This window comes from Siphateles boraxobius, unplaced genomic scaffold, assembly GCF_051911475.1.
Source record: "Siphateles boraxobius isolate OS27281-9 unplaced genomic scaffold, OSU_SipBor_1 37, whole genome shotgun sequence".
NCBI lineage: Eukaryota > Metazoa > Chordata > Actinopteri > Cypriniformes > Leuciscidae > Siphateles > Siphateles boraxobius.
Genome location: NW_027508997.1, coordinates 4695955 through 4710948, shown reverse-complemented (window position 1 = coordinate 4710948; position 14994 = coordinate 4695955). Strand labels below are relative to the sequence as shown.

The window sequence follows — 14994 nt, the reverse complement described above, 5'->3', positions numbered from 1 at the left end:
AAACTATCAAAAATAGTTTCCAGTCATTGAAATAAAAAATAAATATTAGATGAAAAAATGAAATGAATTGAAATGTTGAAAAATGTTGCATTGGCAAATAACTGAAATAAATTTAAGTTGAAGTTGTAAAATTACTAAAACTGAAAAAAAAAAAATATATATATATACTAATCTAAAAAAATACAAAAGTTCATAACAAAATTATAATAAATTTAAAGGAAAACTGAAAATATACAAATTAAAACCAATAAAAAATATCAATAAATACTGTAGGCTAATAGTATATAAATAATAGTAAAATAACGCGTGTCTGTAAAATGTTGCAAACTTTTGTTTAGATGGTTTCTTGTAGTTGTTGTACATCAATAACATAAGCAGACAACATGAGGGAAACAAGTTTTTTCTGTTTATTCAAGATAACAGTCTGTCAAACTACCTGCAGTTCCATGCAAACAATGAAAACACGTTACAGTCCTTTCTAAGTTTCCCTGTAGAGACATTGTGCAAAAGTGACCAGGTTTACAGGCAACATTATGCAACAAATGCTATAGATAAGTTGCAATGTACATAGGACATTAGGTTAAGTAATGAAAATGAGTGACTCAAAAGAGAGCAGGTAGGAAGAAGAATGATTAAAAGAAACGAAAGGAATGGATAGAGTGACTAATGAGAAAGACTAGAAGGTCATCAGGGCATAGAGATCCCTTAAGAATGTAAATACACACAGTTGACCGCCTCTGTCCTCACATGCTCCTGCTCCCCCGAAAGCTTCATAATCGTTAAACACAATATCATAAGTTTCACTGATTACTTTATCATTTTCACTTGAGCGCACTGAGACTATGCAGCTCTCGCTTTTCCCTATTTAGTGCACAAGGAGTCATTCTTGTGGATTAATTGTCTGCTTTCCATGGGCCACATTTATCCAAGCATGTACTTTTGTCCACTCTACTTTTGTTGAACAAGCACACTGTGTTAATGAGGATGTGTGGTTGCAGATGAGGTTGTAGATGAGGTCAGCATTTCCTTTGTGCTGTTTCTGTGGATCTGTGAGGGCTGTGTGATGTAACACAAGTTTATTATCTGCTGTATTTTTAAAATTGTCTTGTTTTTGGCAGATTTGCATGACCTAACATTTTTAATTAGTTGATTCTATAATGAGGTATGCACAGTTAAGGGAAAAAGCTTGCCTTTGTCAGAACATAGGCTTCGTTGTTGAATGCCACAATGTCATGTCTAACTAACTTCTCCATGGAAAGAGGCTTTGATCAGGATCATCACACACATCAAATATCCTGCCCCTTCAACTGCACTTGAACCAAACAGAGAGACCAAATGTGATTAAGGGTTTAGCGATTTCTGCCCGGAGATTTGGAGCTCTGCTGGGTTCCATCCTCGATGCTGGCATTCCATCCTATTCTGCTCCAGACTCCACAGAGAAGCTCTGTGATTCCCAGGGGATTCACACCTCGCCGATAAATCCTTTCCGTTGGCGGTGGCGCTATTAAGACTTATCATAACGAGATTTCAGCCACCAGCCACCTCGCTGTGGAATTTGATTAGAAACACCTAGAGAAGAGAGATGCACTATTCTCCCACTGTCAAGATCAAAGACTGAGCAAGAGTGAGAGAGCTGCGTGTGTTGTACCCTTCAGTTAGTGCAGGACAGAACAGCCTGACATATGTTGAATGTGTAATACAGGGACTTTCAGTGCTAGGGGCTCTGTGGGAAAAATAAAAAGTGTAAAAATATATTATTAATATATTATAAACTTAAAAATGTAAGCAAAAATTAGAATCTAAAAAACAACTAAAATGACAAAAGCACAGTAGTACTTTTACATTTTTTTTAACTACTGTATTAGTATATAAATAATGCTCAAATAATACTGTCTGCATGGTGTCAAAAAAATACACAATAGATAATATAATAAAAAATATTTTAAATTATTTACAGAATTTGACAGTGTCATGTTACTTTCTAAAGATTGGTCTGAAATCATTATATTAATAAAAATTATTTAATTCTTTTGACAGCAATTTTTATGTTTCTAACAGTACTTTGTATTGTTTCTCTCCACAATTAATGTTAAGCAAATATTTTTCAGATAAAATTCTAGACACACTGTTTTATCACAGTACACATTTTGTATAGCTGCCTGTGCATAATATATACTTTAGAAAGGGATTATGTCGTAAATTATATTTGTCATTGAAATGCATAAAATATCAAACAAACAGCACTAGTACACTTTGTAATCAAATTGTTTCACAAAAAGATGTTTCAGATGATTAAATATTATATAATAGAGCCTTTGTACTGTACATAACATTTAAGGGTATTAAGACCTATTCACCTCTACTAAAACACAGGAAAACAAAACCAAAAGTGAATACTTTTGTGATCTCAGACTGAGGAGGATCAGAGGAGTGAGATCTGGAGGTCGGTCTCTCCGGCAGGTTTTGAAGTTTGCAGGGTTGTGCGGGGCCGGTCCTAAGGGGATCTTCTCATTATTTTACCTCAGTCTGTGGGAGAATGTTCTGGGTTATGATTGGGTTAGTTTGTTTGTATGAGGTGCAGAATGTACTGAGGCTCTGTGAGTGGTTTGGAGACCATGCAGCTGATTTTAGGGTAACTTTAAGGTAACCGTTGGAATCTGGTTGGGAATGATGTAGGTTTGGTTTAATAAAGGGTGAGGACTGGCTTTGAGGAGGGGGTGGAATTAGTTGAAGCGAGTTCAGAAAGAGTGAAGTGATCCATGATGATCTCAGCACGATTGGACATTGTCTTTTTGTGGTCTTGGACTTTCTCAAGAATCTGATTTGGGCTAAATTGTTTTCCCCTCACATGTGAATTCAGATTAAATCTGACATTTTCAAATTTGAAAATGGATCTGTATCTTGATTTTGATTTATAATTTTTTTTATCGGCAATCTGCCTTTAGTGTGAAGAGTCAGTTTGCAATTTTATGCGCATTTATCTAAGTGACATATAGTTTTGCAGTTTAACTCTCGGAGTTTAACTGAGCCTGAATGTCTTCACACACTTCATGATGCACCTTGTCCTATATAAACCCTTTTGTAAGTTTTATCAAATGTTATTATTATTATTTTGCATGATGTTTATTTGCATTAAGGACTGATTGTTGTGCACTGCAGCAGAGCCACAGAGCAGTCAGCTGTATTGGCATCGGGAACATAGGCTACTTCATAAGAAGCGCTGAGGCAGAAATACCTGATAGCCACGGTAGTGGAACCATGTGCGTAAGCACTCGCAGAGAACCGCCCTGGAAACTGTTACTCTCAGCGAGTCACGCTATCCTTCTTTCTCCCCTCTCTCAAACTTTCTGTTTCATCTCCTTCACAGCACTGTATTATCCGAGTATTCTGCTATTAATATCCACATTCTCGGCTGTGACAGAAAGATTCCTTTTGCCATGTCAATATGCACCTGGATTTATTTAGAGGATACACAGCGGAATAGAGCAGAATCTCCCCTCCCGACCCAACCTCTTGACAATAGGTGTTCGATCATCTAAAGCTATGATTTCCACTAAAGGTTTACTCCAATGAGGTCCATGTTACTGTATGTAACCGAGAATACATTTTTTACTTTTTAAATAAATTTGAACTATAAGCACTTTTTTTTTTCTTCATAACTTAATGATTAAATGATCAGTTGAAAATTTGGTATGGTAGCACTACTTATATTGATGTCTGCCTTGGATTATTTGCTTTTGCTTGTATTGTTCGCATTAATAAATCACATTGATTAACATATCAAAAATATATGCACACTTGGCTGAATTTACTACATTTATTATTTACAAGTCTAACATATATTATATATTATATTATTTTATTATACTTTTTTTAGTTGGGTCAATTACTAAAGGAAAAGCAGCCAACAAGTGTCCAGCAAACGAGTGAACTCCTTCAATAATTTAAAAAGTATCCCAGGCTGCGCCTCATGAAGCTGTTTGAGTCAATGTCTAAAATGAGGAATATTTGAAATCTAGTCAAAGGGTGGTGATTTTTGAAGAAGCTCGAATATAAGATACACTAAGGCCGACCTTAGGGTGGTGCAACTGGTGAAGAAGACCATCGTGAACAGAACGAGGGGACCCCCCAAAGGACAAACGCAAATGGACCGACCAAGGGAGGTCCTGCTTCCTCTAACTTACACTTGGCCCTAAACAATGCTTGGGACAGCCCTAAGATATCCATACTTCAATTGTGTTGCTACACAGTTTTTGACAGTTTGACTTTACTAATGTTCTAAAATGTGTAAACATTTGACTTGTAGTTAATATAAGAGGTTGATAATGCATTGACCATCAGGTATTCACCAGAAAAAATGAAATCTTCCTCACAAAGCGAAACTTGTCTATGCCCAAGAAGAACATTGAAGAACAACAGAAACGCTGTCCTTCCGTGCTGAAGTCTGCTACTTTGACTTCATCAGAATTCAAACCTCAGCTAAAATGGCATGTGGGGGGCTGCGTGAGGATGAGTGAGCAGAACAGGGAATGTCTTATGAGTCAGAATGGCGTTGACTTTCTCATAGTCTGTCTGTCCCTGTGGTAGAGAGGTCATTGGGATGCCAGTGCAGTCAGGGCGGCCTGATCTCTCCTGGCGACTCAGACTGTGTGTTTCTCCTGCATGTGGCTCTTTGAAGTGCATTGGGAGTGTTTTCTGAAGTGCACTGGGGGTGTGTGGAATTGATTGGACTGGCAGGCTTTTTGCAGATTATTCCACATGGTGAGACTGCTCTTAGAATACAGCAGCAGGCTATATATATACTCAATGCCCATCCGCAAATTAAACCCTGACACACTGATTCACAGACACATAACCAATTACTGCTAATGCTTGCTTATCTCTATTTAATTGACCACCTCCATTGTGCCCATTTGTTTTTCCATTATGACGATTTAAAAAAAAAATGTTATCACGTATTAATTTTTTTAAATACCACACATAAAATGAAGATGGATATCTTATCTTAAGATGCAGATCGCTCTATTTTAAGATGAGCATGAGCGTTATACGTTGTGACCCAATTTATTTTCTATTTGGGGTCAAAAAAGACCCCTAAAAAGTGACTTTATTACCATACTAACATACAACCAGATATCATTCCAGTTTAGTTTTAAGTGTGTAGATATAGTAAGTCTGAGAAAATTCATCAAGATGATGCCATTTTGATGAAGGGAACTTTTCTTCTTTTTTTTATTTAAGCAAACATCTTTTTATTGTCACGAATAACCCAAACAGCACACAAGAGTTAAAGTGTACTATATAGATAGCCTCAAAGCTAACAGACATGGACTAAACTTTTGTGGTCTTTAACCTCAAATTGCTGTAATAACACAAAGCACTTAAAGGTGCTCAAAGCGATGTCAGACGTTTTTTTAGGCCAAAACATTTTTTGTCACATACAACAAAATCTCCTCACTATCCGCTAGCTGCCTGTCCCCTGAACACACTGTAAAAAAAACACGGTCTCTGCAGACAGCCCAGGCTCCACAAACGGCAACAAAAACAAACTGGGGTAACCCGCACCACGAAACATAACATAAACTGTTCCAGCCAATAACCGATAAGAAGGGTTTGGGGGTGCGGTTTGGGGGGTTAGTGCGCGGATGAGGAGGAGGGAGGGTCTAGGTAGCCTCCGTTTTGTTTGACAATACTTTAAACGTCAACAAGAAGTGATGTCACCCGACATCGCTTAGAGCACCTTTAATCTGAACAACCTGTAATAAGAGCATGATCTCATTCTGTGGCAATATTGTGTAAAAGTTACACTATCTCAGAAAAAAGGTATTGAAGCTGTAGAGCTTAATACTTTAGTACCCTTTCAAAAGGTATATGTACCTTAATATCCGTGTGTTAAAGTGTTTAAAAAAAATTACCAGCATTTTTTATATTTGTCACTAAAATGTCATGCCCCCCAGAATTTTGTTGTATGAATATCTGAACATGCAATATATCAAAAGCAGGATTGTATTCTTGCTTCATGCATTCCTTTTTTATCAACACTTCACAAAAAAAAGCAACATTTTGAACAAAATCTTTTTTTTGTTCAAAGACTACATCCAGATCGGGTCCTACTAATTTGCATCGTTTATGGGTAAATAAGGTACAAATGTATAATAAGGTAAGGTACAAAGGGTAAAATAAGGTACAAAAGGTACCGCCCCAGTGACAGCTTTTTAAAACCTTTTTTCTGAAAGTGCAAGGAGAAATTTCACCACTTTTATTTGTGTGGCGACGTCTAAAAATGTGTGATTCTTTTGGGTTAAAAAACAGAAAACTGTTGTTATAAACTTTATTTTACAGGTTACATGACAATCAGCCCATTTAGGCGATAATATTTTTCCTCATCTTCCTGCTTTTCTCTCTACAGAGTGTGTATCCTGGGCGTGTGTTCGCCATGGCTCTAGTTCAGGCGCTGCCTGTACCCACTGATCACCCGAAGCCCAGCGCTGACATCCAGCAGTGCTGCTCAGTGTCTCACTCCCCCTCCATAGCTGTGGCAGGCACCATGGGTTCCGTCAGCAGCCTGATCTCTGGACGTACCTACCAGGAGCGCCACTGCCGAGCTGCCAGCGACTTTGGTGCCAAGTATCGCAAACCCACACCCGCTATAAGCTGTTTCCGACAGCAAGAGGGCACACTGCGCAGCGCCAGCTCACAGGAGCAGCTTCTCACCAGCCAGCCACCTCTACCTGCTAAGAACAAATCCTCAGCCCTCATCTCTGCTGGCAATGGCAACTATGGCTATTTGAGTGACGAGCCAGTGGGCGACTGGAATGATAACCATGTGACCACGTGCAGCCCATCCAGTGATAGTGAAGAGCCTCCTGATAACAGAGGCATGAATGGTAATATTGGTGGTCCTCCGCCCAAACTCGTCCCAGTGTCAGGCAGACTGGAAAAGGTGAGTCTGGTGGTGCTTGGGAGGTAAACATTAAAAAATTACAATAAACATTTTTAAATTAGTGACACGACATCTTTTTATATTTATAATAAATGTAAACTTGTAACATTAGAGTATTACATTTATAGAAGTCGTCTATGGCTAAGGATTTGCTCCTAAATAAACATAAAACACTGTGTTTTAAACATATATGTTCCCATATAGTGTGACATAATGACTTACTACCGCTTATCAAGTTGTTCATCTGTAAAGGCAGTAACTTTCACGACACATGCAAGGGTACTATAAAGGGACTACTCCCATAGAGAAATAGACTCAACTCACAGAAATGACATCTGTTCCGCATAACCATCTGCCTAACAAAGGATGACTTGAAAAATAACGAACACAAGTGCTTAAAGGGGTTATATGATGCTTTTTTTAATGTTTTACTTTTAGTGTGTAATGTATCTGTTTGTGCATGTATACGATCTGCAAAGGTAAAAAGCTCATAGTTGCCCACAAAGATATTTATTCTATCTAACAGAGAACACTGTTTAAAATACCTTGACCAAAGTCCAGATATTACTTCCTCAAACGTCTACGTCACAATGTGAAATATTAGCATAATGCCGATCCAAAGAGAGAAGACGAGGCTTCTGTGAATTGTAGTGCTGTTGCCACTTCGTGGCATCAAGTGGCATAATTTTTACAGAGGACAGCTTCCTGAACCTGGGAGAGTACAATGCACATCAGCTATATACAAAAACTACTTACCAATGAGAAGCATTCTGCTCAAGTCATGCTTGCAAAGTTGGTTCCAATCTATCGGCTTGATGATCCGCATTTTCAGAATCCGACTCGGGTTCGAACTGAAAAACTGGTAAAACCTTCGACATTAATAACGGTTTACAATTGCTTAAATCCTTGGAAGCTTAAGCTCGCAATTATGGTAAGGGGCGTTACTTTTATGACATGCTGGGTACCATATAGATGTTCATTGAAATTACATTAATGTTAATACAACAGTCTATGAACCATTTATTTTAAATTACTCCTTCAAAATGCTGTCCATCACATCACTGTTGAGGTCTCATTCATTTGTTTTAGGAGAAATGAAAGAAGGTTTTGCTGATGCTCATTTCACACAGTGGGTAGTACATCTAATTGGCTATTAATTTTTATTGATCCAGGAGAGCCTTTAATCACTGCAATACATCAATATGCCATAACTTACTGTACACATTTAACATCTCATTTACACTCAATTATGTTGGTGGCTTCACTCTTTAGCTATTGTGCAGATGCCGTTCAAAAGTTTGGGGTCAGTAAGTTCATTCATTCATGGGGTCATTCATTTGAAATAAATTAATAATTATTAAACCAAAGACATATTAAATTGATCAAAAGTGACAGTAAAGGCATTTCTAATGTTACAAAAGAATTCTGTTCTTTTGAACTTTCTATTCATCAAAGAATTTTGAAAATAAATTTTCACAGTTTCCACAAAAATGTTAAGCTGCACAATTGTTTTCAACATTGATAATAATAATGTTTCTTGAGGACCAAATCAGCATATTAGAATCATTTCTGAAAGATCATGTGACACTTAAGAAGAGAGTAACAGCTGCTGAAAATTCAGTATTGCCATCACAGGAATAAAAAAAAAATTAATATATGTATAAGAAAACACTTTTATATTAACCGTTTACTTTTGATTATAGAGTATGGAGAAGATACTGATCCGTCCCACTGCCTTTAAGCCTGTCGTGCCCAAAAATCGCAACACTGTACAGTACCTGTCTCCACGGTCAGGGGGCAGTCTGTCTGAAAGCCAGGGCAGCCTCAACCTCTTACTTCCTGGCAATGGAGCGGGGTTGGGTTGTCAGGAAAAGCGCAACTCTTACAGTGGGGGACGTAACGCACGGAGTAGCCAGTCCGTCAATATGTCCGATTCAGGCCGCAACTCCCTTTCTAGCCTACCCACTTACAGCAGCACAGGGTACAGCCTGGCACAGAGTGAAGTACCCACTGGGCACATAGAAACTGCACGCTCCGGTGGTGGCCACGGACACTCTAACTCCGACAGTGGCCGGTCATCATCCAGTAAGAGTACAGGGTCTTTAAGTGGGCGTGGCCAGCCCCTCTCAGACAGCGGATCGTGTGGCCGCTCCCCGGCTCCAGGAGAAGGTTATGAAGGCGTCATTCGGGATCTTGAGGAGAAGCTGAGGGAAAGAGACCTGGAGCTGCAGCAACTTAGGGACAACCTGGATGAGAATGAGGCAGCCATCTGTCAGGTGACAATAACTGTTTTCTACCAGTTATTAGTGTCAATTGACAGGGAATTGTCAGAAACAGTGTATACAACCTAAGTCAAATCATGTGTCTTCTCCATGCAGGTGTATGAGGAGAAACAGAAGCGCTGTGAGCAAGAGTTGGACGACCTTCGGCAGAGCTGTGCATCGAAGATGAAGCAGGTGCAGCTGAAGGCACAACGGGCGCAACAGGTTCTGCAGTTGCAGGTGTTTCAGCTGCAACAGGAGAAGAAGAAATTACAGGAGGACTTCTCTCAACTGCTTCAAGAACGGGAGGCATTGGAGAAGAGATGTGCCTCTTTTGAGAGGGAGCAGACTCAACTAGGCCCTCGTCTAGAAGAGACAAAGTGGGAGGTGAGACCTTTTTAGCCATGTCGATCTAGCAATGAGTAATTACTACATTCAATGAAATTGAATGTTTCTGTCTCACAGGTGTGTCAGAAGTCAGGTGAGATTTCTCTGCTGAAGCAGCAGCTGAAGGACTTACAGGCAGATCTTGGTCAGAAGGCCAGCGAGATTGTTGCTTTAAAGGCCCAGTTGAGAGAGGCTTGTTCTGAGCTTCAAGCTAGCCAGACTCGCTCACAGGAAGCCCATGCCACAGCCCGCACTCGCACACTCGAACTCGAGGTTTGCGAGAATGAGCTACAGCGCCGTAAGAGCGAAGCGGAGCTCCTGCGGGAGAAGATGGGCCGTTTGGAGGAAGAGTCCATCCGTCTTAAAGAGGCTTTGGCGGTGCCCACGTCCCAAGCTCTACCTTCTAAAGGCCAATGTATGAGCTTGCCCCTGCCCCAAAGCCGTGGGGTGATCACTCACGGGATCAGCCCTGCTTTCCGGGACAACAACAGTGAAGAGCAGCTTCTAGCATATGAGAGTGATGAAGCGAAGGTGCAGCGCCAGAGCGTGGACATGCTTCACGGTCTCCGTCAGCAGGTGGACCGTCTGCGGGCAGAGCTGATGTACGAGAGGAGGCGGAGCGAGGACCAGCTGGAGGGCTTTGACGAGGAGCGCAGGGTGTGGCAAGAGGAAAAAGACAAGGTGATCCGTTACCAGAAGCAGCTGCAGCAGAACTACATCCAGATGTACCGCAGAAACCGTGACCTGGAGCGTGTGATGAGGGAACTTAGTCTGGAGCTGGAGAACAGGGACATGGAGGAGTTTGACATGCGTAGCAATGAGATCCATTTTGAGGAGATCACTGCCACTGAAATCTAACCCACATGTTACTCTGCCCTCCAAAAATACATCTCCACTGTGCTTGTGTGAGGAGCACCAGTCTTTCTGCCGTGTCATTTGACAGGCTTCTCTACACTATTTCAAAAAGACTTGTGTTCAAGGCAAGTTATTGTTGTGATGTCCGCAGAGGCCAATAAAACAGGGAATGTTTGTATTTAGACATCTTTATTATCACTTCCTGCCTCAGAAACCTGTGAGGGACTACAGATGAATGTAAAATGACTGTGAACAGTTAAATGATGCCATTGATGGAGGGAAGAATGTCCTTAAAAATGGTGCTTTGTTGCTGACAAACCCCTATAGTACAACTTGTGTTGTAATCAAGTTCAATGAATTAAACAAAAATCACATAGGAACTTCACAAAAAAGACGTGTTTTTCTGTTGAAAAACGTAACTGCACATTTGAAAAGAATACAGAGCTCTCAATGTTTTTTCCCCCCAATGTTTTTTTTTACTACTTTGAACTACAAGATATTGAAATGAGCAGCAAGATGAGACGTAACGGCCAAAGATGTTTGTAGAGTAGAGAGAACACTAGAATGCGTCCTTTGTGAACTACCTTGGTCAGATTGACAAACCCAATTGCTAAACGGGAGACCAAGGATTGGCTTATATTCAATCATATGAAGAAAAAAAATCAAACATATATGAAACTGTCTATTCAATACTTTACTTGTCTGATACAATGATGTAACATTTAATATGGAAATTTTTCTTAGCAAATAATGATGTATGCAGTTATTTGCGATTCATTTGAGTGCATAATTAAAATTGATTGGCACTCGGCAGCCTTAATTACAATCTTTTCATTAGTTTAACTGAATACCTTACACAAAATCAGAAAAGACTGTCTCAGCAAAGAAATATACTGAAATGGCTATGAGATTGAAGAACTGATAGGAAGAAATACAACATGTAGGGTAAGGGTTTCATGGAGTTTATCATATCCTATAATGGAAAGAGCACAATACTCACCTCGCCCATTGTACCAGCATTAACACTGATGGGAAGAGATTTGGGATACGTTCAGACTGCAGGTAAATGTGGCCACAAATCCGATTTTTTTGCTCACATGTCACTCTGAACAAACCAAATGGAATCTGATCTTTTCAATTCCGATTTGTAGTCAGTGAAGAAACAGTGATGTGTCAGAGCTCATAAGTATTACTTGACAGCTCTATATACTAGCAAAACATCATAAATGTTTAAAATCTCTGCTCTTTTTTTTTCTCGCATCCTACGTCTTTGTTTTTAATATTGCCTGCACATAAATCCACTGGCTTCCGCGGCAGATCATACTATTAATAAACGGATAATCACTTACTTTAATGTTCTCCATGTTTACTTCTGTATGACAGCATGCTGCGTGACATCTTTTTATCATTCTTTTGTGCGTGCGGTTCAGTTCAGGATCACGATCTGTTCACTCTGGAATCTGATATTGGACTCATTTAAAACAACAATGTGAACAGCTATCCAAAATCGGATCTGAGCAATAAATCGGAATTGAGCACTAAGACTTGAAGTGTGATTTGCAGTGTGAACGTAGCCTTGAAGGCACTCTATTGAGCATATCATGTTAGGCCACTGAAGCTGCAGCTTTGTTGCATTAATTGCTTGGTGTTCTAGCTGTGCTGGTGTTAAGTCCTCAGTAGCATTGTGTCATTTCTTAGCCATTTATGGCACTATGCAGCAAGAACTGTCACCTTTCATCTCACAGCCCCGCTGCTTACACTACATTTGATACTAATTACTGATGTAGAAGTGTTATTTTTATAATTAGATTATATATTAGCAGACATAACTAGCAAATATAGAGGCAAATATATGGTTTCCTTTTTTTTCTTTTCTTTTTTTTTTGAGTATTGCCTTGCACACTGTACAGAGTGAATAGCATGTGTGCATGACACCGTAGCATTTCTGTGGCTCGACAGTCTGGCGTCGAGTCATGTTATGGCTTCACACAGGTCAGTGGGTTGCTTTTTCCAACCAATTCTGCGAAGTAATGACATAGTTGATGAATGCATAGATAGATATTATAGATTTACATAAAATCTGAGAAATACTAATCAAATGTTTGTGGTCATTTTGTTAAAGGGATATATACAATATAAACTTTGTTGTTTTTACAGAACAGATCCTGTAAAACAAAATAGATATGAAAAATTAAATATATATGTGATGTATATTTTTATATATAGCACATCAAGCTATTTTGTGGTAACACAGGTAACTTTGTGGGTTTAATAAATTTGAATTGCATATTCCACACACTGTTGTCCAGAGGGATCATTTGCCATCAGCTCTGATAGTATTTCATACAGTAGTTGGTGCTTTTATATTCTCATGGAGTCTACCGCACATGTATTTGTCATGTCCTTCTTTGTTAATAATATACAGCATTATCACAAGGATTTTTGTGCATGTTGTAGAAAATTGGCAAGAACATTGCCCGACAACAAGGCAATGTTTGGGACACTAACTTTTTATCAGGGAAGACCGATAAAATAATTAAATGAGGAACTTTGACTGCAAAATCACATTTTAGCCATCTCAACCAAAGATAATCTGTTACATATTTTCCAGATTCTTTTAAACAGCATATAGTTAATACATTTACACTTTACTCAGTGCTTCCTTTTTTATATAAAATAATGTTATATACTCTTCATGATTCTACAGTAAAACAGACACTTTATTTATGTGATAATCATTTTTGTATTTCTTCATTCAAGCCCAAATTATTAATTTCAGTATTGGTCAGAAATGATTACTGTTTGTTTGTGATTTAGTATGGTCTTGTATCACTTCTGGTAATTTTTGACAACCTGAGAATCAAAAATATGGGTTTGGCAATTTTTCTTACCTTGCTCAGATTATCATCCCTCTTGTTGTCATTATCTCTGTAGCACAAATATGTTATATGTGTAAGAAAACTCGTTTCACCCCTGGACATTGTCCTGTGCATCCCTCCCTGACATGTCAATCACATCCCTGATGAAAACATGTAAATATTCCTCATATTATAATATTATTGACGTATTCAATAATTTTGTTTTTACACACGCAAAATATCTATTTTGAAGTTGTAACCACTGTGAATAGACCAAAGCAAATTAACTTTTAAACTTTTCCCCCTAGTGTATGTGCTTGTGTATGTTTCCTTTGTCGATCTGTAGTATTTTTAGTCATGTATGTATATTTTCATGTTGTATATTTCTTGTAAAAATGTGTTTTTAATTAAAGAAAGTCACCTCATGCTAAGTATGGTGTTTTTTCAAATTTACCTACAGTTTTTACTGACAAGTCAACAAATTTATTTTACAAAAAAAGATCATTTTCACCACAGCTTTCTTTAAACATTATTTTAATATCTTGGTTATAAAAGATTTCAGAAATGTATTATGAAGCTTAGGCTATAATAACCAGATAATAACACAAGACTAGAACTCACAATTTTTTTATAGCAAGTAGGCCTAAATCATAAATCCATCTTCTAAATCGTGTTTGTGCTTTACCCTTAATTAATATGGTAAGGCCATTATAAATAATTTTTTAGAGTAGTTGGGGCGGATTTCGCGGGAAACTCCATGTTTCTGTCATTCTGTGCGTGTTTGCTTCATATCCATAAATAAAGCAAAGCAGGTCATGATGAATATTACGGGCAGTGGAAGGTGTCTTAAAGCCACAACAAATAAATTTAAACCGAAAAGAGATTGCAACCAACAAGGAAAGTGACAGTGCTCATAATAAAACACAAATCCACACCGGTTTGGCTTTTCAGAAATGCATTTACTTTGCATAACACCACATATGCTAAGTATTGTCTGGGTGAAACATTAAAGGGTTTGGTCGCCCAAAAATTACCATTTTGACGCTTCAAGTTCAAAAAGAGATCATAAAACTAATCGAATGGAGCGGTGTAGTCCAACTTTTCTGAAAAGACACGATCGCTTTATATGTTGAAAAGATTCATAAAATAAATCGAGGGTGAGTAATTAATGAAAGAATTTAAGAATGCTACTTTTGGTCTATTTGCCTATAAATAGCCTACTAGCAATGTTATAGTTCCACTGTCTTTGGCCTACTGGTCAGCATTGCGTTTACAATACAATTGCCCTTTAAAGGTGCAGTGTGTGACTTTTAGCGACATCTAGCGGTTTGGTTGCGAGTTTACACTAAGGGCTCAGCCCACTGCTCACCCCTCCCTTTCGAAGAAGCTACGGTGGCTAAAACGGGACAAACGTCGTCGTCTGAGACAGCAGAGAATAGCCAGAGTAAACCAAGTTTCTGTACCACAGTCCATTATAAACCACATCATGGATAAAGTTTACAAAGCCATAGTCAGGTGAGGATCAAGGGTCTTAATACATAATATAATAATAGTAATTAGTTGATTGTCTCACGAACGTAACCAGCACATTCTCCCCACATAGCAAACCCATAATACAGAGGGAGAAGAACCACATGAAACTATGCAACTACATATTTTTTCTTACAGGGTAGTAAAAGTTTAGCTGGCT

The 14994-nt window shown here is 38.6% G+C and overlaps 1 protein-coding gene across 3 annotated transcripts in view; it reads left to right on the top strand.

Moving 5' to 3' along the window:
- The window catches only part of lzts2a (leucine zipper, putative tumor suppressor 2a), a 75085-nt gene extending 61356 nt beyond the window's left edge, over window positions 1–13729 (top strand). For all 3 annotated transcript variants that reach the window (XM_077197191.1, XM_077197192.1, XM_077197190.1), the window contains 4 exons: window positions 6410–6943; window positions 8647–9219; window positions 9322–9591; window positions 9670–13729. In XM_077197191.1, the coding sequence (XP_077053306.1) occupies window positions 6437–6943; window positions 8647–9219; window positions 9322–9591; window positions 9670–10449 (2130 nt within the window). In that variant the 5' untranslated portion in view covers window positions 6410–6436 and the 3' untranslated portion in view covers window positions 10450–13729. The remainder of the gene's footprint in view (window positions 1–6409; window positions 6944–8646; window positions 9220–9321; window positions 9592–9669) is intronic.
- Window positions 13730–14994: the final 1265 nt, after the last annotated feature.